Source organism: Momordica charantia (genome assembly GCF_013281855.1).
Source record: "Momordica charantia cultivar OHB3-1 chromosome 8 unlocalized genomic scaffold, Mcharantia_2.0 BLBB01000008.1, whole genome shotgun sequence".
Classification (NCBI taxonomy): domain Eukaryota; kingdom Viridiplantae; phylum Streptophyta; class Magnoliopsida; order Cucurbitales; family Cucurbitaceae; genus Momordica; species Momordica charantia.
The window spans coordinates 6624412-6643986 of record NW_028275166.1 but is presented as its reverse complement, the minus strand read 5'-3'; the positions used below and the strand labels follow the sequence as shown (position 1 = coordinate 6643986).

The 19575-nt window shown below is 36.3% G+C and overlaps 3 protein-coding genes across 5 annotated transcripts; 2 read left to right on the top strand and 1 right to left on the bottom strand.

Moving 5' to 3' along the window:
* Positions 1-224: 224 nt before the first annotated feature.
* NRPB11 (DNA-directed RNA polymerase, RBP11-like protein) lies at positions 225-3578 on the top strand. The gene is made up of 5 exons (XM_022296858.2): positions 225-392; positions 475-564; positions 653-731; positions 2189-2284; positions 3274-3578. The coding sequence occupies exons 1-5, from the start codon at positions 340-342 to the stop codon at positions 3304-3306; spliced, it is 351 nt and encodes a 116-aa protein (XP_022152550.1). The 5' UTR covers positions 225-339; the 3' UTR covers positions 3307-3578.
* Positions 3579-4578: 1000 nt separating this feature from the next.
* TWD1 (FKBP-type peptidyl-prolyl cis-trans isomerase family protein) lies at positions 4579-9262 on the top strand. 2 transcript variants are annotated; one of them, XM_022296955.2, is made up of 8 exons: positions 4579-4755; positions 5060-5135; positions 6288-6470; positions 7179-7268; positions 7350-7534; positions 7615-7737; positions 7847-7999; positions 8693-9262. In XM_022296955.2, exons 2-8 carry the CDS (start codon positions 5099-5101, stop codon positions 9026-9028), a joined length of 1107 nt encoding a protein of 368 aa, XP_022152647.1. In that variant the 5' UTR covers positions 4579-4755; positions 5060-5098; the 3' UTR covers positions 9029-9262. The 2 variants fall into 2 exon arrangements, with proteins under 2 accessions (XP_022152647.1, XP_022152648.1); XM_022296956.2 differs by lacking the exon at positions 4579-4755 and adding an exon at positions 4784-4950.
* Positions 9263-10534: 1272 nt separating this feature from the next.
* TOPII (topoisomerase II) lies at positions 10535-17691 on the bottom strand. Of its 2 annotated transcripts, none has more exons than XM_022296940.2 (19): positions 17049-17691; positions 16196-16488; positions 16043-16109; positions 15687-15957; positions 15391-15593; positions 15093-15302; positions 14878-14991; positions 14692-14802; positions 14410-14574; positions 13979-14320; positions 13745-13878; positions 13275-13650; positions 12999-13185; positions 12851-12900; positions 12340-12759; positions 12064-12256; positions 11919-11980; positions 11724-11826; positions 10535-11382 (listed from the first exon to the last, which is right to left on the bottom strand). In XM_022296940.2, exons 1-19 carry the CDS (start codon positions 17613-17615, stop codon positions 10778-10780), a joined length of 4473 nt encoding a protein of 1490 aa, XP_022152632.1. In that variant the 5' UTR covers positions 17616-17691; the 3' UTR covers positions 10535-10777. The 2 variants fall into 2 exon arrangements, with proteins under 2 accessions (XP_022152632.1, XP_022152631.1); XM_022296939.2 differs by having other exon boundaries at positions 10535-11388; positions 17049-17690.
* Positions 17692-19575: the final 1884 nt, after the last annotated feature.

Genomic DNA, 19575 nt, shown 5'->3' with positions numbered 1-19575 from the left:
CTACTTTTTAATAAATTATGAAAAAAAAAACAACCGAACAATTTTAAGCGCAAATTTTTTAACGAGAGATAATTTTGAACTCGACCATGGCTCTTTTGGTCGGAGAACTTAAATTGATATGTGTAGTTTATCAAAGTAAAATTCTTAATATTTGTATTTTTTCTATAATATTTGACATTGTTTTTTAATCAATATTTTTATAAATTTAAGTGAAACAATTTTAATCAATTTTAAGGGCAAGAGAAACAAACGGAGCTGGTTTCTCCATTTTTCTCGCAGCTGCCATTGCTGCAAAAACTTGAGCTCGGACCGGAGAGGTAGAGAAGCAAACCAAAAGCCATGAATGCCCCCGACCGATACGAGCGATTCGTCGTCCCAGAGGGGACCAAGAAGTAATTTCCCCAACTCAACCCCTCTCCATTCGGACCAATTTCTCAGTCTCTCTCTCTCTGACGCTTTTTCCCCCCTCTCCAGGGTCTCATACGAGAGAGACACGAAGATCATAAACGCTGCGTCGTTTACCATCGAAAGAGAGGAACACACCATCGGGAACATCCTGCGCATGTACTGCCCTTTTGAAGATTTGGTAATTTTAAGTTCAAATTTTCATCAAGATGATATTGGGGTTTTTTTTTTTTTTTTTGATGAGCAGGCAGTTACATAGAGACGAAAATGTGCTGTTTGCTGGATACAAGCTTCCTCACCCGTTGAAGTATAAAATCATTATCCGGGTCAGTTGATTTTCCTCTTGTTTTGGGGTTTAGGATCCCGGATTAGGGTTTATGAGAGCTTTGAACTAGTGGGTCTAAATTAAGCTTTTGAAAATTTGGTTGTGATTTAATATATATAGTGTTGAATGCTTGTGTTCAAATTGTGCAATCTTATGTCCTCTCAGGCTAATCTCGTGCTAGGGGCAAGAAGGAGGCAATAGTCCCCTTTGATTTGTCTCCTTGAAATTTTCGAGTTTAGAGTTTAGAGATTATATATATGAAAAGTTGGTAGATTAAAGTTAGAAATGGAATAGTCTTGGTTCTGTTGCCCATTGGATTGTAGAATGAACCGAACTTTGTTAGGACTGCCATTGGAATAGTTTGAAATATTATTAGATTATTAAAGGTATATTAGTGATTAGCAACTGAGTTTTTAATAGAAGTTGATTGTAAATAGAGTGAGTGGGAGGGAGGAAGGTAGATAATAGAATAGTTTAGTTTAGTTGGTTTAGGCTTGGATGAAAATACTCGAGAGGAAAGGTTCCAAGTACCTCAAATACGCAAGGATTCTTCGTCTTTCTTTACCTTTTATATTTCAATATCATTTCAGTTCTTTGGTTTCTATGAAACTTTTGGCATACGAACTTCCTGTTTGAGGGAGATGAGGATATCTGTTTATGAAAGGCCATGATTTAGCGGTATTTCAGCAGATTTTGCTCGCTTGTAGTGAAGTTCTTAAATTCCATTGACTGCCAAATATGCTAGTGGTGCAAAGATGCAATTTAAGTGTCTTGAGTTATAGAGATGGTCTTTACACGTTTCTGGAATCATTGGAATATTAAAAGATGGAAATCAAGATATTCAAAGTTAATCAACTTTTGGGTTTTTGATCATTCTTACTAATCTTACAGTTTTGTGCTAGTTTATTACTTATAATCTTCATATAAAAATTGTTTGGTATTTATATTAGTCTTTCTGGACATTACCTATAGATGGTATTGATCTGTCTGTGTCGAAAGCGACAAAGGAACCTGAAATTATATACGAACCATCCTTTTCGAATGTTTTTCACTCAAAGTATCCTTCAAGAAAGGAAATAAGAGCATGAGTATAATTTGTCTAATCCTTCCTTATGTTTGATGGGGTGCCTTGTGTATACTTAGAATAGTATATCAATGATCCTAGCCAGTTTCTTACCTCTTCAAGCATATAAATGAGCCTTTATGTTCTTGGATCAAACTTGGAAATTTGTTTTACTTAACACTGGTCTTATCGATATTTTAGTATGAAAAGTGCACTTGTATACAGTACACTGGAACTGAAAGTTGTATCTGTATAATGTGTTTTTGGAAAAATTTATCTTCAAAATCCAATGAATGAATTATTTTCTCTGTACCCATCATGTATCTTTTTCTTGTTGTGTTGGTATGTATATATTTCGGTTTCTCTTCCGTGAATTAAATTTTATTGTTCTTCAGATCCATACTACTAGCCAATCGTCGCCAATGCAAGCATATAATCAAGCCATTAATGACCTGGACAAGGAGCTTGATCATTTGAAAAATGCATTTGAGGTTTGAATTCGCTACTAGCTCTCTAAACTTAGATTTCGAGATATGAAATGCTATGTTTAACTATTTCTCAGTGAAAAGTAAAGTGGGGTTGATTGATAGTTAATTAAGAGGGAATGAGTTCAAATTTCATGATAGCCACCTACCTTAGGAATTAGTAATTCTTATGTGTTTTCTGGCAGCAAATGTTGTAGGGTCATGCGGTTGTCCCATGAGATTAGTCAAGGTGCGCGTAAGCTAGCTCGGACACTCACGGATATAAAAAAAATGGTTGATTGATAGTAAATCTAATAGAGGTTACAAGTCATACTAAGGTTATGGAAATTGAGGTATCACATTTTCTTTTCCTTTTTGATGAGTTAGGAGAGGGTATTGAGAGATAGGACCACCATACTCTGTTAGATGTGAGTGGCCCGAATTCTTTATGGTTCGACTTCGACCCAATATGAGAAACTTTTTATGGTTACTACCTACGTAGAATTTAATATCCCATGAATTTTCTTAGCAACCAAATCTATTAGGGATCAGATGGTTGTCCAATGATATTAATTGAGACGTACGTAAGTTGGTCCAGACTTGATTTAAAAAAAAGGAAGAAAAGGAAGAAGAAAAATTGAGGACTATGATGATGATATTGGAGTGATCAGGTTACTCAAATCTCAATTTTGAGTCATAGAATAATTTTACAAACATGATATTTGGATTCTCATTCCTCGAAACCTCATCATGCTTTTTATCAATGGGCCAAAGTTAGTAAAAACTTTGTCATTTGGATTAAAGATGGCTACTGAAGTTACTTTTACATTCAAAATTACGAGATTATAAACAATCGTAAAATAGCCTTTAACCACTGTAAATCTCCCATCCCGACAACTTGTCATTAGAGAAACCAAAAGTCGAACCAAAACCCGATTTAGAATGCCTGGTTGTGGCTGCAAATTTTCAGACTTTTCCAACTTTGGAGGCATGGTCCTGAAACTTCTTTCTTGCAGGCTGAGATCGCAAAGTTCTCAAGGGACTACTGATTTTGGCTTTGAAAAAACTTGGTGGATATCCGTTCAAGATGCAGAGACTCGACAAAGGGGTTACTGACATGAAATAGATTTCCAAGAACTTTGCCTTTTGTTTTCTTTAAGGTAGCTGAAAAAATGTTGTAACTCTGAATACGTACGTTCGTCTCTGAATTTTGAGGTTTGTATCCATCGTTAATAGACTTCAAAAAACAGTTTATTTTGACCTGTGTACCTTTAAAAGACATATTTTGAGTAGTTTTTAGCATTAAAGATCCATTTGATAATGTTTCAGGTTTGTTATTTCTAATTTTCACCTTTGGAAAAATATTAGAGTTGGTTAACTATTTCCATTTCTAGTTTTTTATTCTTAAGAAACATTTTTAGAATTGTGTAGAATTTTTAACAAAATTGAGATTCTTGTTGTTGTTGTTTTTTTTCTTTTTAATGTTTCTTGTTTTTTTTTCTTCAAACCATAAATAAAAAGTATTTTTTTTTGACTAATAAAATGTTAGAAATATTAAAATATAAATATAACATATAAAAAATAAATATTTAATTTCCGAGCCCAATGTTTACTAAAAAAAAATTGAGTATGTAATTTAAAAAATAATAATTTTTATATACAAATTTAACTTTTTTTATTTTAAAACTTTAGAGAAGGACAGATTTTATTTCTTTTTGCCTTATTTAATAAATACATCATAGATTGGTTTCACACAATCTCATGCATTTGGTAGGATGAGCATTTTTTTTAGTACAACACTCATTTATAAGTAAATAAACATAATCTTAAAAGTTTCGAGTAAATATAGTTCAGTAATGATGGACACATGTTCATTTCTTTATGTCGGAAGTTCGAACTCTCATACTTCTAATTTGTTATATTAAAAAAAATAATAAAATCTTATAAATTAAGAGTCAATGAGTATAGTATAATTGACACATGTTCATTTATTTAAGGTTAGAAGTTAGAACTCTCGTGCTTCAAATTTGATATATTAACAAATAAAAAAAAATCTTGAAAGTTACGAGTTTGCCCTTACAATTTAACCAAATATATAAGTAAAAGAAAATCACGTGAAGTGTTGAATTTGAAAACGAAAAGATGAAGGAAAGCTTGTGTGTATATTTATTATTACTTTTGCCGGAAAAAAAAAAAAAAAAAGAAAAAGCTTGGCGTGTACATTACACGCGCAGAGGAAAGCGCGTAGAGACAGCAGCTGCATTTCACTCTACTTCGTGGTCTTCGCTCTGGCAATTAATAAATAAGGAAAAAACTGCGTTTTGTTCCATTAAAAAAAAAGAATTAAAAGTAAATACGAATTCATCGTCCAGTCCAGCTTCTAAAATCTGCTCTCTAGAAAATCAAATTGCGAGACCACTCTCTAGAATCTTCTTCGATCTTTGAAAAGAACAGCGAAATTGATCGACCCACTAAGAAAAGTGCGTCTCTGACTCAGTGTAAGTGCTTGAAATCCCTCTCTGCAACCTCAATTTCTCTTCTTTTCATTTCTCTTTTGCTCTCAATATTTTGTTTGGTTGCTGAGAACATCTGCTGGAAAGAGAGATTGCATTTTGAATAGAGAGAAAGATTACGGTTTCTGGCCTTGTGAAGATGTTCTAGACCATTAAAATCAACTTTTGTTGTTGAATTTGGTAGTTATGTTACTTGCTGAGCTAATTTCTTCATTTTCAATTAGTTGGATTTTAAGCCTACGTTTTGTTGGTTAAGTGTTATATCCCTTATCAATTTGCTTCAATGCAGATATATTTTGGGGAGTCATCTGGTTTATCAGGTGAAGAAATGGATGATGAGCAGGAGCAACAGAACCATAATCTAGGTTATTTCTTTGACTTTATTTTTTCCCCTGTTATGATTGAATCTTTGTGTTTTACTTTTGCCTTAAAACCCCTCAACTTAACTTTCCATTAAGGCTTCGTTTGATTACTATTTTTGAAAATTTTAGCTTATAAATACTACGTATTTCTTTGTTCTGTTAACTACTTTTTTAAAACATTTTCAAAATTTAAGCCAGACAAAATTGTGAAAGTATAATTTTTAAAAATAGAAAACATAGGTTATGAAACTAGGCATAATTTAAAATAGTAAAGTTTGTCAAAGTTGAAAGTTAAAGTTTCTGACAGTAAGTAGTAGTGAGGTCACCATAAGGTTGCTTTTTTCTGGTAAAATTAACATGGTTGACTCTTGGCTCTTATTTAGAAAATCGTAACCTGATAAATTCTAACATTTATTTATTATAGGCAAATAGTTTCTGACAAATTCATCCAATACCCATCCTAGAGCATTCTCAATTCGACTTGTAACGGGTTACATTTTGACTGTGGGATCCTTCATTTGTCTCCCATTACATTTTGGTTTTGTTTTTGTTAAAATTGTAAGGATTGATGCACTTCCTTTTGGCTCAATATATGTGGTGCTAAAGTGGGGCAGATCAAGTCTTGTTGTATAGGAAACCCCCTCATCATATTCTTCTTATAAGATAGCTTGAATCCTGGATTCTTCATTATTTCATCTCTTCCATTTTCCCTTGAATTGGATAGATTGAGTTGTTTTCTTTTGTATATGGGTTTGCTATGGCGTAAGTGATGTATATGGGTTTGCTACGAATTTAATTTCTCTTTGTTTGTCAGAATATGACATTCGCCTATTCTTGGTTTCAAATGGGAAATTTTCTTAAGTGGGTGCTTAGTTTCATTCAAAACATCTCTTTAGTGTATTTCTTGTGCTTGATGACACTTATGATTTATAATGAGTGGCATCTCCATAAATCGGTGCTTGGTGTCATTCTAAACATGCTTTACATGCACAAGCAATCAATTTCTAAATTTGAGAACATCTAAGGCGTCAAAGGTCAAAAGTTTCTTCAACAAATCCCAATTTGTATGATGGGTTATCATCGAATCCCTATAGTATGATTGCGCTTCATGTTAAGGAATCACAACTAACATTAGTGAACCTACTAATCACCTAGGTCAAGAAGGTGAAAATGAAATAGTAGCTGAAGGTGTATCTGCTGTGCATGAGGAACCTCCAAGCAACGATACTGCCCCCCCAAAAGTTGATTCCGAAGTGGAAGTTCTCCAGGAGAAAGTTACAAAACAAATTATTAAGGAAGGTCATGGTCAGAAACCGTCCAAATACTCAACATGCTTCTGTAAGTATGAGTACCATATATGCTTATGTGTAACTTTGATACCTTGCCAGTACCTTGTTGATTATGATGATTTGGAGTATTTCCTGTGTGTGAGTTGTAGATTCGTTATATTTTCAAGTGATAAGTTGTCAGCATTCTCACTTCATCAAAAAGTTGACTTTTGTAGCTTCATTAATCAAATTTTATAATTATATAACAAGGTCTACTGATCAAGATTGGTGGTTTAAAGGTTTTCAAATTCTTTTCGCAAATGTGGTAATTTATGTATTTTTATTTCGTATACCATTGATATATTATTTTTGTATCATTTAAAGAGTACATCACTAGTATACCTAATATAAAGTAGATCATTTGTGTACCTATATTTCTAATATACAGGTTCTTACATTTGTACCATTTTTGTAAAATATTTTTATCATATGATAGATCTGGGATTATTTAGGTCAAATATGATATTATTGCAAAAGTCCCAACTTTTAAAGCCAACTCAAACTAAGATTTGTATATTTGGATAGAAAAGCCAACATACTGCTATACTCATTATTGTTTTTTTTGTTTTTTTTTTATTGAAACTATCTAATTAATAATAATGTCACAGTATCTTTGCTCAAGCAACGATTTTGTTTCATCAGAAATGTAATTTTTTACGCATCTCTACTCTCCTCAAAAGCCTTTTCTTGATCGAGTCCCTTCGAATTTTTATGTCAGTGCATTATCGGGCGTGGACTGAGAGCACGCAGCACAAATTTGAGGACACATGGAATGAACAACAGCCACTTGAACTTGTAATAGGAAAAGGTATGTATTTGGGTCTGTAACTTGGACCATTGATATGTTTTTCTGATATCATCATAATCCTAATGTTTTCTTCTGTTACAGAAAAGAAAGAAATGACTGGCTTGAGCATTGGTGTTACCAGTATGAAGTCGGGGGAGCGTGCATTATTGCATGTGGGATGGGAATTAGCTTATGGAAAGGAAGGAAGCTTTTCCTTCCCGAACGTTCCGCCAATGGCAGATGTATTATACGAAGTCGAGCTCATAGGGTTTGACGAGACGAAAGAAGTAATCCAATAGTAGCTAACCCTGTTATAAGTTTCAATCTCATTGGTCCATCCAATAGTAGCTTACTGTTTTGTTCTCAGGGAAAAGCTCGAAGTGACATGACGGTGGAAGAAAGAATTAGTGCAGCCGATCGCAGAAAGATGGATGGCAATGCTTTATTCAAGGAGGAAAAGCTGGAAGAGGCTATGCAACAGTATGAAATGGTTACATGCTTTCCCTTTCTTCACACATTTTCTTTAAATTTCAAGTCACATACATTTCAGAAGATAATGATCATATTCTTGATAAGTATTTTGGATGGTTTCTGTCTAGGCCATAGCATATATGGGCGATGATTTCATGTTCCAGTTGTTTGGGAAGTACCGTGATATGGCTTTGGCTGTTAAGAGTCCGTGTCATCTTAACATGTCAGCGTGTCTCATAAAGCTCAAGCGCTATGAAGAAGCCATTGCGCAATGTAGCATGGTAAGATAAGATGCTTTGTCGGTGAAGAGAAATTGTGTCATAAGTTCTATATCTCTTTGTTTCGTCATATATTCTTCAAATATTAGCTCAAGTAGAGGTTATGAAGTCATAATGCCTTTGAGATATTTAACCTCGCAAGAGTTTTCCATCCAGCAAATGTAGTAAGATCAGGTGGTAATCAGGTGAATATGGAGGATGAAGTTGGAGGACTTCTTGGTAATAGTGTAGACATACTGGAGAAGAAGTGGGAGGACGATAGCTCGATCTACTTTTATACATTTCTTTCCACTTCGGGGAGACATACGGATGGATGCTTATGTGAATTACACGTTTTCTTTTTAAAAATTAGAAGTATTTCAGGATTTTTGGTTCACGGGTTGGAAAACTCGAGTTTAGCATTGGGAAACCTTGATTTTAGATTATGCTCAGAAATAAGTTTATAGAAAGAAACTTGAATTTGTGGAATATGGGTTTGGCTTGTGAGTTTATGACCGATAGCAATTACAAAGCTTGAGTTTATATAGTCAGTGAAATTATCAAATTTATTGCTGGGGATAATATCCCAATATAGATTCAACTTCTTTAACTTCAAGTTACACAAACTTAACGCGTGAACTTAATGCCGCTGTTCTGATTTTGTGATAAATGGGAGTGCTAAAAGTTTCAAGCTCATTTAATTGGTTTGTCTGACAGGTATTAGCAGAGGATGAAAACAATGCCAAGGCCTTGTTCAGGCGGGGTAAGGCTAGAGCAGAACTCGGGCAAACCGATGCAGCTAAGGAAGACTTGTTAAAAGCGCGCAAGTATGCACCCGAAGACAAGGCGATCACTAGGGAGCTCAAATTGCTCGCCGAACACAACAAGGCTGTTTATCAAAAGCAAAAGGAGATCTACAAGGGAATTTTCGGTCCCAGACCCGATCCAAAACCGAAGCATGGAATAATCGTTACTCAGCTGATACTTGTTTGGCAATGGGTGATATCGCTCTTCTATCGTCTCTTCAAGCGCGAAAAGCACCGAGCTGACTAGGTATAGCTTTTGAAGAACTGTGTTGAGAACTGCTTGTGATGTTAGGAACTTGAGCCCTGAGATAAATTCTGGTCTTGAACTTTCACTTCAGTGTAAGGTTTTCCATGGTTGAGTAGAACATTTGTTTCTTCTCTCTCTCTCAATGTATTTTAAACATGAGACAATAAATTGTTTTAACCTTATAACTCCTTTTTATGATCAAAGTGTGAATGAGACATTGTAATTGTGGGTAAAGATTCGAACCTTCAATTTGTAGAAGAAAGACCTATCAAATTCTAGTATCAGTACGAGAAGTTCATAGATTTTTCTAGAATCCAAAGATAATATCAACGTAGACAATAAGAATTTGATCTCAACCATGTGAATACTATTTTCTACAAATTTCCAAACTTATGTATCATACACAAATTTCAAACTACAACAGAAAATACCAATTTTATAAAACAGAAGAAGGGATCTGATAAACCTTTCCTTTGAAATTCATCTTCTTGTTCTACCATAGTTGTTGCTTTGGCATTGACATCCAAACAAAATAAGCGCACACAATCTTCTGAGAAATATACACATAAACAGCAAAAGATAAGCTCATCAATGCCACATCTTTCCAGTCCCCTTTTCTCTGAGGGCTCAATTTCTCCTTCAATTCCATTCCCATCTTCTCAAATCGCTCAACAAACCCTCCAATCTTCTGCTGCTTTCTTTCTTCCCCTTCCTTCGAGTTTTCTTCTGAAGGATCTTGGCTGTGGCGGCAGAGGAGGACGATCGATTTGGGGCTGCTGCGTCTGGTTCTGAGCTGCTGGGCGGCGGCGCCGCGGCGGAAGAAATGGCGGTGGCCGGCGGAGAGGGCTGCCATGGATATGGAAGAAATGGCCGCGACTCGGAAGAAAATGGGTTTGGAGATATTTTTCTTTTGTGGGGATGGAATCAAATCAATAGTGGGAAAAAAGGAATGGATATTTTTTTTTTGTCATGTGTAGACAAAAACTAAGTTGGGATTGGGATTTAGAAACTTTTGCAAGCAAGTCTTTTCGTGTGGATTTTTCCAATAGGTTTTTGGATTCATTTAAATGTGAGACATGTGAGAATAAGAATTCAATTAGAAGATTTTTCTTGCAATAAATCTCACAAAATTCAACTCAAGTATTTGTCAATATAAACCATCATAAGTTGGTCGGTCTAGTAGTTGATCAGAACTAATTCCTGATGACAAAGAGCGTGGGTCATTCTTTTGTAGAGGGTCTTGCACTTATTCAACCAATAGGAATGAAGTAGAAGATCAAAATCTAGTTGTTTAACAAAATCCTTCTCTTCTTCGCTCAGACTTAGATCAACATTGGGATTAGAATCTATGGCAAAAGCAACTAAATCAACCCCTATTTGTTCCAGTGGGAACATATAATCCACCAGTAGCATATAAGTAAGCAACATACCTTCTTGCAGCCGCTTCAGTTATTTTTATATACCTTTCGGTTGGAGTCCACTTTGGAGTAGATTGCTTGCGTTAAATTTTGGAGTCCAACATCCTTGTATTCTTTGAAATTCTTCTTCCATTAGATTCGTAAACCTTTACATTCGTCTTACCAGACTTAAAAAGAGAATGGGTTAAAATATACAGCCGTCTTTAAATTCTCAAATTTGGGTCATTTGGGTTAAATTGCAACCCCCATAATACTGCAAATACAGTTATACATACACCTACCCCTCCACGAGGCAAGAAGCCAAAAAAGGTTCTCTAGGAAGGTTTCTTCATCAATCTTCATCATCAAAATCGTCATCTTTATCATCACCCTCATAAACTGGGTCACTATCTGAGTCACTGATTACATACTTCACCTGAGTTCTATTTGCCCTCTGTGATCTTCCTCTGGCCGGCAGAAATCCGGCGGATTCTTCAGCCGTCTCGGAAGAAGCAGAACCCATAATCTTCCCTTCATTTCCATTTTCTTCTCCTTCTTCTTCTTCCTCTTCCCCAACTCTTCCCAAGATGGAGCCGCTTTTCTTGTTGAAGGGAGATGCTCTCATCTTCCTCACTTTCTTCTCCGGCGAGATGCCGGTGTTCTGCGTCGGCCCCAGCATTTGAGTTATCAGCTTCTGCCCCAACTTTCCCGCCGCCGCCTCTCGCTTCTTGGCTGCCGCCGGGGGTTTCGTGGTTTTGGCATTTGCAGCCTTTCTCCCTCCTCCCTTCTTGGCTGCCGGAGGGGCTACCTCCTTTATTTCAAAGTCGTCGTCGTCGCTGTCGTCGTTATCGGAAATCTGAGCCGACTTTGCAGTAGTTTTCTTCTTGGCAGGTGCTCTCTTACTGGGTTCCTTCTTCTTGGCCGCCGCTCCTACTTGTGGCACTTCAGTTTCCATGGCTGAAACTAAAAAAAGGAAGTAAGATCCTTGACCACCAAGCTTGTATGATGTTAAACCAAGTCACGATCAAGAATACGTTGAATATGCTATGATCTGGACTTAACTTTTGACTGGACTTAACTTTTGAGTTGAGTGGTAGTATAAGATAAGGAGGACTAGTGTTCAAACTTAGACGTCATTTACTTCCTAGTTAATATTGATAGTTACCGAGTGTGTGGCAGAGCACTCAGATGTGAAATTTCCAATCCCACGGGTATATGGTAAAGAAAAAGTACATCCAACTTATAAACCTCGGTGTTTAAGTTTTGTGGTAGTTGACAATGCGTGATAATTATTTTACCTTCTGATCGATCCGGAGACGAATCAATTTTGTAAGCTGCAAGACGATCTTTAAGCTCAAGCACTTCATCGTCGTCGTCGTCGTTATGGTTGACAACTTTACCCTGCGCCCGAATCATATTATTTCCAGGTGAACGTTGATGTGAAGTTCTTAAAAGGAAACTAAATGAAATGTATGAACCTGTCTAGTTATTACCTTCTTAGCAGGAGCTTTTCTTGGAGCTGCTTTGCCTTTGGGCTTCACCACCGCGTTACTAGCTGTTGAGAGAAGAATTATTGAACATATGCAACGGAAAATAAATCAAGCTAAGGATTCTGGAAAATTTGATTCGAGAACTTACCAACTTCCATGGTTGTAGAACTAGATGTTGTGTCCATACTTTCCGCGATGGTCTCTGAATTGATGGTTTTCTTACTGTTACGTGGAGCTTTTGGTGCAGCATTCCTAGAGATCTTTGGCTTTACATCGTTATTTGCTTTGATTCTCTGTTGTTTTCTTACCTCCTCTGCCTGAGCATCATTTCTATCCATTTCCTGAATTCACAATCAAAATCTTAAGCAAGATCTAGCTAGCTAATATAAGAAGTAAATGAATGAAATTATTAGTTTCATCTTACATCAAGCTCCTTCTCAAGAGTATCAAGATCTTTCAGCCACAAAGACTTGGGGGTTGCTTTCCTCAGATCTTCCACTTCCCCTTTGAGCTCGTCTCTGTCGTTACATAGCTCCTGAACCTTCTCAATGGTCAAGGTTCCAATTGCCAGTGCCAGTAGATACCCATAGTCGCTAACCCGCTCCCCTTTCGCCTCCGGGCTTTCCTCTGCTTCATCAGTTTCATTAGATGCCCCAGCAACCTCCGGCTCAACAGATTTAGTCTTCTTCGGAAAGGGTGTAAAGCCTTTCGCTTGAAGCTCATGGAATAAATCAACTCTTCTTCTATTGCTCACTACTATCTCTCCATTCACAACAGCCAGGATGAACCTAACCTTGTTTTCCAGTTGAAGCAACTCCCTTTCAAGGTTTTCCAAGAGATTCATCTGCATTCAAAAAGCGAACAGTTCTGTCAAAATCATTGTTTTCCCTCCTTTTATATGGATTCGAAAATATATATAAGACAAGGATGCTCACCTTTCTTTTCTCATAATATTCAAGTCTAAGGGGAAAAAATTCCTCAAGAACTGCACAACAATATTTGTGAGTTAGTTCACAGAACTCTTAACACCTAGAATAAATAGCCGGGTTTTGTATGTAAATAAAATAACTCAATGGAACATACTTTGTTCTGGGGTGTCATATTTCTTAATCACACCATTTGAATCAAACAGGTGCATGTTGCTTGTGCTGACAGTAGTAGTTAATTTGAATTTTTTCTTCAGACCCTCCTGCAGGGCCAGTATCATGTTTTCCTCCGTTAAGTGGACATCGATGGATACAGTTTTGTCATCGCTGTGGTGATCAGCTTGCTGCATTAAGGTAAGTAAATAAATTTCTTTCTAGCAACAATGAAAAAGAAAATGAACGAGAAGCTTGTAACATTGGAGTTTTTCTCTACCTCAATAAAAGGATCTTTCGCTGCTTTTTCTTTGTCATTCTTTGTTGCAACTCTCGTGACAGAATCAAGAAATTCCTTATAATCATTAGTCCACCGGCGGACTGGCAGTTCAGTTATTCTCAACGTTGTATCGCTGACTTCCTCTATAATTCCACTGACAGTGTAACTAACACCTCCTTCCTTGGTAGCAGTTTTCTCTATAATTCCTGAAAAACCTTTATACCAGGGATCCATGGGCATCATCGTTTCACCATCTAATAAACGTTTTACATTTGTAATGATATCTCTAGGATTATAATTTGGAACGTACGAACTCCACCCAGTTCCAATTCCTTCACTTCCGTTGACAAGAACCGTTGGTATGATAGGCATATACCTAAAAATCATTAAAAAAAAAAAGGATTAAAATTGCTTTTTATAGCGGGGCAAACAGAATGAGGAGAAGCAAGACAGGAAGAGATTAATTTTACCAGGTTGGTTCAATCGACTGGCCGTCTTCGTTCAAGTAGTTAAGAAGCCTGTCATCGTCTCTCGGGAAAAGAAACCGTGTAACATTTGAAAGCTTAGTGTAAATGTACCTAGAACTCGCATGATCTTTGCCTCCCTGAGAAAAAAAAACGCATGAATCTCAAAATAAATCAATGACAAGAGAATTAAAAATGACGAGTTCATATAACTTTAAGCAAATGGAGGAATTATCTTACATGGTTCCGGGTCCCAAACTGTCCATTTGGCAGAAGAAGATTAATGTTGTTGCTGCCGACAAAGTCCTGTGCCATTCCAATGATGGTACTAGCAAGACTCTGCTCACCATGATGATAAGCAGAATGCTCAGATACATAACCGGAAAATTGAGAAACTTTGGCTTCTTTGATAAAGTTCCTCTTGAAAGAACAGAAAAGGATCTTCCTCTGGCCAGGCTTGAGGCCATCAACCACTGAAGGAATAGACCTTTGTAAATCAGCCATTGAAAATAATATAAGCTCCTTGTTGACAAAGTCACTGTATTTTATCAATTTTTCTGTCTGATCTAGATGGGTACCAGGCTGCAAGCGTTATTAAAAAGAGCGACATTAGAAAGACTAAACTCCTTGCAAAGTCAAAAGAACAGAGGCTGGCTGATGAAACTTCTTACCTCAAAATGGCGGAGCCAATTCTTCCTCTCTTCAATCTTCTTCTTACTGAATGCAAGTTCAATTGCCTCCCCATCATGGTCATCTTGCCAAACAAAATCTTTCTTGTGCTTTCCCAGCTGTTCAAAGTACTCTCTTCCTTCTTTTGATGTGCTTGTTCCCAACCCCTGGGCAATTAGGAAAACAAATTAATATATTGAATCAATAATAACATGCAAATAGAATCTAAAAAGAAATACACCTTCCACAATAAAGTTACTACATTTAAGTCTTAGAAGACCGACCTTATAGTACTTGATTGACCACCCACTTGCATTGCCCCTCAAGCTTTCTTTCCAGGACTCGTACTCGGGCATGGTATAGAATGATAAAACAGTTCCATTCCTATGAGTAGCCTGCGGAGGTCATAATAATGTGAGAAACCATAACTTTCAGCAAAATAGCTAAGGAATAAGGCCTAGCATACCAACCTTGACAATTGGCGTTATGAACTCAACCAAGAAAGACGGTACCCTTAGGAGGGAAGGCCAGAAAGAATGAATAAAGTTGATCAAGAGTCCTTTAATATGTGAACCATCATGATCCTGTATATAGGCATTGATGTTAACCACTTGTTGTACAGGAATAATAGAAATAGAACACAAGTGAGAACATAAATGAACTTAGGAACCATAAGTCACTAGACCTGATCGGTCATTATCATCAAATGACCATATCTCAAAGGCTTGACATTGTTGTATTCCTTCCCTTGTTGAAGTCCAAGAATCTGCTTAATGTACTGAATTTCTTTATTCTCTGTGATCTGTTTGCTACTCGCTTCCCTCACATTCAGCAATTTACCTCTAAGTGGGAATACGCCATAGAAGTCTCGTCCCACTACACCGAGCCCAGCCATCTATTGGAAAATTAAGTTAAAACTCATCTAGAGAGAGGCAGAGAGAGAGAGCAAGAACACCAATCTGTAAGTAAAAATGACAACTTACTGCAAGGGCCTTCGCTGAATCTCCTTCTGTCAAAATCAAGGTACATTTTTCCGAGTTCCTCCCTCCAGCGCAATTGGCATCCTCCAACTTTTCGATACCACTGATTTTTTCAGTTTTTGCTCCATCAGTTTTCTTCAGGTCTTTGCTTTGCTTGAAATTAACCCACGAGAGAACGCTGTCCATAATTCCAGATTTCGAGGCAACTGGATTGCAATTTTTACAATAATCAGTATCGAATAATTAAAAACAATATAAACCGGCATTTATGTGAATGCTAATGGTTTATTCGTACAGACCATTCTTCAAAAACTCTGGTGTCAGTTCGCATCCAGAACCGAAACTGCTTTGACGAATTGTCAAAGTTTCCTTGGTTTGGGAGTCGAAGGCAGGATTATCAATGAGAGCGTTGATAAAAACCCACAAATAACTCTTCACGTTGTGGGCTTTCACGTTAGCATTTTTGTTCTTCTTATTTACAACATTCATCACATAATTTGCTATCTGATTAGTGATGTAATCAACATGAGTCCCACCCTTTATAGTTGCAATACTGTTCACAAAGCTGACCTGTTCAACAAAACATCAATCAACGCAAGAACTTGCAATTTCCAGTGTAGTTGTAGTAAGCGCATAAATTCAACAAAATATATACCTGCTGGAACTGCCCCTCACTTAAAGTCACCACGATTTCCCATCTCTCATTAGGCTTAATGTGATACCTGAAAGAATTTATAATCCCTTATGCCAAATCCTAAAGCATGACATAAACGTCAAATTTTGCGAGCAGAAACTTCAACAAGTCTACCTTTTTGGGGGCTCTGTCTGGAATGTGGAAGCCGATTTGAGGTAGAGATCTACATAATCTTGAAATGATTTAACAGGGACTCTTTGTCCATTCAGCTCAACCTTCACGGTTTTGCCGAGGCATCCGGCCATATCCAACACCCGCTTTTTCATCAGTGCAACAACATCATCTTCAAGATGCGTCATATTGAACTTCGCCAAGTCTGGCTTAAAAGTCACCTTGGTCCAATTATCGCCCTCCTTGCACTTCGTTATGACAGGCTCGGATTTTTTCCCCATGTTGTCACAGAATACCTTCCACGTACAAAACAAAAACACCAGTTATTTAGGAGCTCTTACGAACAAGTTCAGATTATATATATTGAAGGGTGTCTAATGATTATCATACTGCAAATCAAGCCAACATCAAAGAACTCCGAAAGTTGTTTCCTATATGGAATAACAGGAAGTTAACATTCAACAGAAGGGGAAAATGACATCCAGGGAGGTTAACTTTTTTGAAGGAGCCTAAGCGAAAGAGTATGAATCAAGCATGGAAGATATCTGCAAAGGATTTGCAAAAATAAAAACGTATATAGTATCTTATAGTTCTTGAAGCACAAAATTAAAACCTCGGAACTAAAAGACATTGCAAAATTCCAGAAATGAGACCAGCGATAAAGCTACACTACCGGATGAAAGTCTACTAAACAATTTGTCGAACAAGATGCTAATCACTTCCCTATAAAACGCCATTATCCAAAATTTTAACATAAGTTATTCTAAACTCACTAAATCAGTTTACAGATCCGCAAAACTACACGATCGCGACAAAAATACATTATCGCTCTCCAAGAAGGACGCACAAATCATACCTGCTTATACTTCTTCTGGCGTTTTCCATCCGCGGTCTCGATGACGAACTCAGTGGAAAAAATATTCGTAAGTTTTGCACCGTAGCCGTTGCGTCCACCAGTGGTTTTCTTCACAGTGTCATCATAATTACTACTAGTCAACAGATGGCCAAAGATCAATTCAGGCACATAAACCTTCTCCTCCTGATGAATCTCCACAGGAACTCCATCTCCATTGTTGAACACACTGATACAGTTCTGTTCGACATCAATCACAACCTTGACCGAGTCCATCGAGGGGTCTCTCTGCTTGTTATCTGCAGCATTGACTAAAATTTCATCGAAGATCTTGTAGAGGCCAGGAACGTAGGTAACGGATCGGTGCACCATCTTGTCGTTCTCGTAAACCCAGAGGTTTTGAGTGTGCTTTTCAATTGATCCGACATACGTATCCGGTCTGAGGAGAATGTGCTCGAGCTGAGTCTTCTTCTGGTACATTTCTTCGATTGTTTTCTTCGGCCCCGCCGGAGCGGAGTCGACATTGGCAACGGTGCTGTTCTGTAATGGGCGCTTCTTCTCCACGGCCATGGCGATCGGAATACTTTTTCTTGAGAGAGAGAAGACACAGAGATGGTGTCTGAAGGATTCTAGATGGAGGAGAGAGAACATGGAATTTATAGAATTAGGGTTTCAGTGTGAGAATTTGAATTTAAATTTGAATTTTAGCGCCCTTCCTTTAGGTTCAGTAAACGGCTAGATCTGAGCTCCGGGTTCGGACCTGACGGGCACGGGTTTCGAAGAAAACCGGGTATTCGGGTTGGCCCATTTCGATTTTCGAGTAATCTCAATATTTCTACAACAAAATTTCACAAAATAATTGGTTTTATATTGTATTTTTATATTTTTATTTAACTTCGCTGTTCATACTTTAGAATATTTTTATTTCTGTCTATATTTTATGTAATAGTCTCAATTTTTAGAAAAAGTGTTAAATGTAATGAAAATTTGATATGACACTGGTGTAAACTAACTTGTTAATGTGGTCAATATTTTTTTAACAAAATTTTTAGCATTCATTGATATTAGAAATGATTAGGAAAAAAAATGATTGGGAAAAAAATTTGGTATTTCTATGGGTCTATATTATTTTAGTTACATAATTAATTATATATTATTTTAGTTAATGGGCCTATCCGGCCAGTAGCCGAAGGAATAGCCCAAGCTCGAGATAAAAGTTTGGTTAGGCCCAACTCAACTAATCAATATCCAAGTCCAAAACACGTTCTTTTTTTAGTACACATGCGGCTATGGGTATTCGAACACCCAAAGCATTTTTAATGAGTCAATTTTTGGTAAAATCTGACGAATAAATATTCCCAAAAAGATAATTGAAATTGATAATATCCTTAAAAAATTTTGAAATTGATAATGATATTAATTAACTATAACTATAATAAATATGGAGACGTGAGATTTAACTTCCGACCTCTAAGTAAAGAGTAAAATGTCTTAACGTTAAACTATATTTATATTGACAATGCAACTGCAATATTAATTAACTATAATTGTCGTAGTCGATACACTTGATTTAATTGTCGAAATTACTTCAACAAACATCACAGTATATTAGTTGGAAGCTAGACAACTTTCTTCTTTCTTTTTGTTTTCTTTTTACAGTGATGGAATGTTAAATGTAGGTTTTTAACATCTTTTGTGAGATATTGTAATTTTAAATTAAAATAATATTAAAATTCCAATTTAGAATAAAATAGTTTCTATAGCATTAACTAGATCTTTACGCTAACATAAACTTAATCAAATGGTAATTGGTACTTGTCTTTGATTAAGATGTCATAAGTTTGAAACTCATTACTGGTTGTACTTAAAAAAAACTGCAACCATGATTGTAGTTAGATGTCAAGTTCATTTTGCAACTAAATTTTGGCTTTATTAGGTTTTGTCTTTTTTATGTTATGCTATAAATTTCTTATTTTGTATCATTTGGCATAGGGTGTTTTTAACTTTTTGCTTTACGGGAAATTAAGGGGAAAAATTAGAGTTCTAAGATAGATATTAATGATTTCGCTTTCATTGCAGTACAAAAGAGGATCCAAAAATTCATTTCTGTCGTGACATATAAGAATCATTCATTATCTCATGTTCGACATTATAGTACTATATGGCTTTTACTTGCATTGAAATGAGTGTCAGTTTTAAATCTTTTATATTTTAGTGGTAAATATCTTCAATATTATAGTATATCTCTCTCACATTACGACAATCGATATTATTCTTTATTCTAATAAATAAATTTCATTCAAACTTGGTGTTACATTTGAACCAAATCTATTTTATGATCATGTCTTTGCATCTACAACTCTATATATTTAAAAGAACCATAAAAATGAACTTATAATCATTCATGGAAAAAGTTTGAGAATTAAGTAATAGGGTGTGAGTCGGTGAAAAGAAAAGAAAAGAAAAAGATTACAAAAAGTGATTGAAGAAGTGGGCCTGAGTGGTGCACATGGGGAATGGGCCCAATTGG

What these genes read in the sequence shown, in the direction of transcription:
- NRPB11 (XM_022296858.2), top strand. Translation starts at nt 340, where the DNA reads ATGAATGCCCCCGACCGATACGAGCGATTCGTCGTCCCAGAGGGGACC. An exon ending in ATCGGGAACATCCTGCGCAT is followed by an intron (nt 565 to 652) that starts GTACTGCCCTTT and finishes TTTGATGAGCAG; the next exon opens with GCAGTTACATAGAGACGAAA. An exon ending in AGTATAAAATCATTATCCGG is followed by an intron (nt 732 to 2,188) that starts GTCAGTTGATTT and finishes ATTGTTCTTCAG; the next exon opens with ATCCATACTACTAGCCAATC.
- TWD1 (XM_022296955.2), top strand. Translation starts at nt 5,099, where the DNA reads ATGGATGATGAGCAGGAGCAACAGAACCATAATCTAG. An exon ending in CAAATACTCAACATGCTTCT is followed by an intron (nt 6,471 to 7,178) that starts GTAAGTATGAGT and finishes TTTTTATGTCAG; the next exon opens with TGCATTATCGGGCGTGGACT. An exon ending in CTATGCAACAGTATGAAATG is followed by an intron (nt 7,738 to 7,846) that starts GTTACATGCTTT and finishes GTTTCTGTCTAG; the next exon opens with GCCATAGCATATATGGGCGA.
- TOPII (XM_022296939.2), bottom strand. Translation starts at nt 17,615, where the DNA reads ATGGCCGTGGAGAAGAAGCGCCCATTACAGAACAGCACCGTTGCCAAT. An exon ending in ATTGGCTCCGCCATTTTGAG is followed by an intron (nt 14,321 to 14,409) that starts GTAAGAAGTTTC and finishes TAACGCTTGCAG; the next exon opens with CCTGGTACCCATCTAGATCA. An exon ending in CAGTCGATTGAACCAACCTG is followed by an intron (nt 13,651 to 13,744) that starts GTAAAATTAATC and finishes AATGATTTTTAG; the next exon opens with GTATATGCCTATCATACCAA.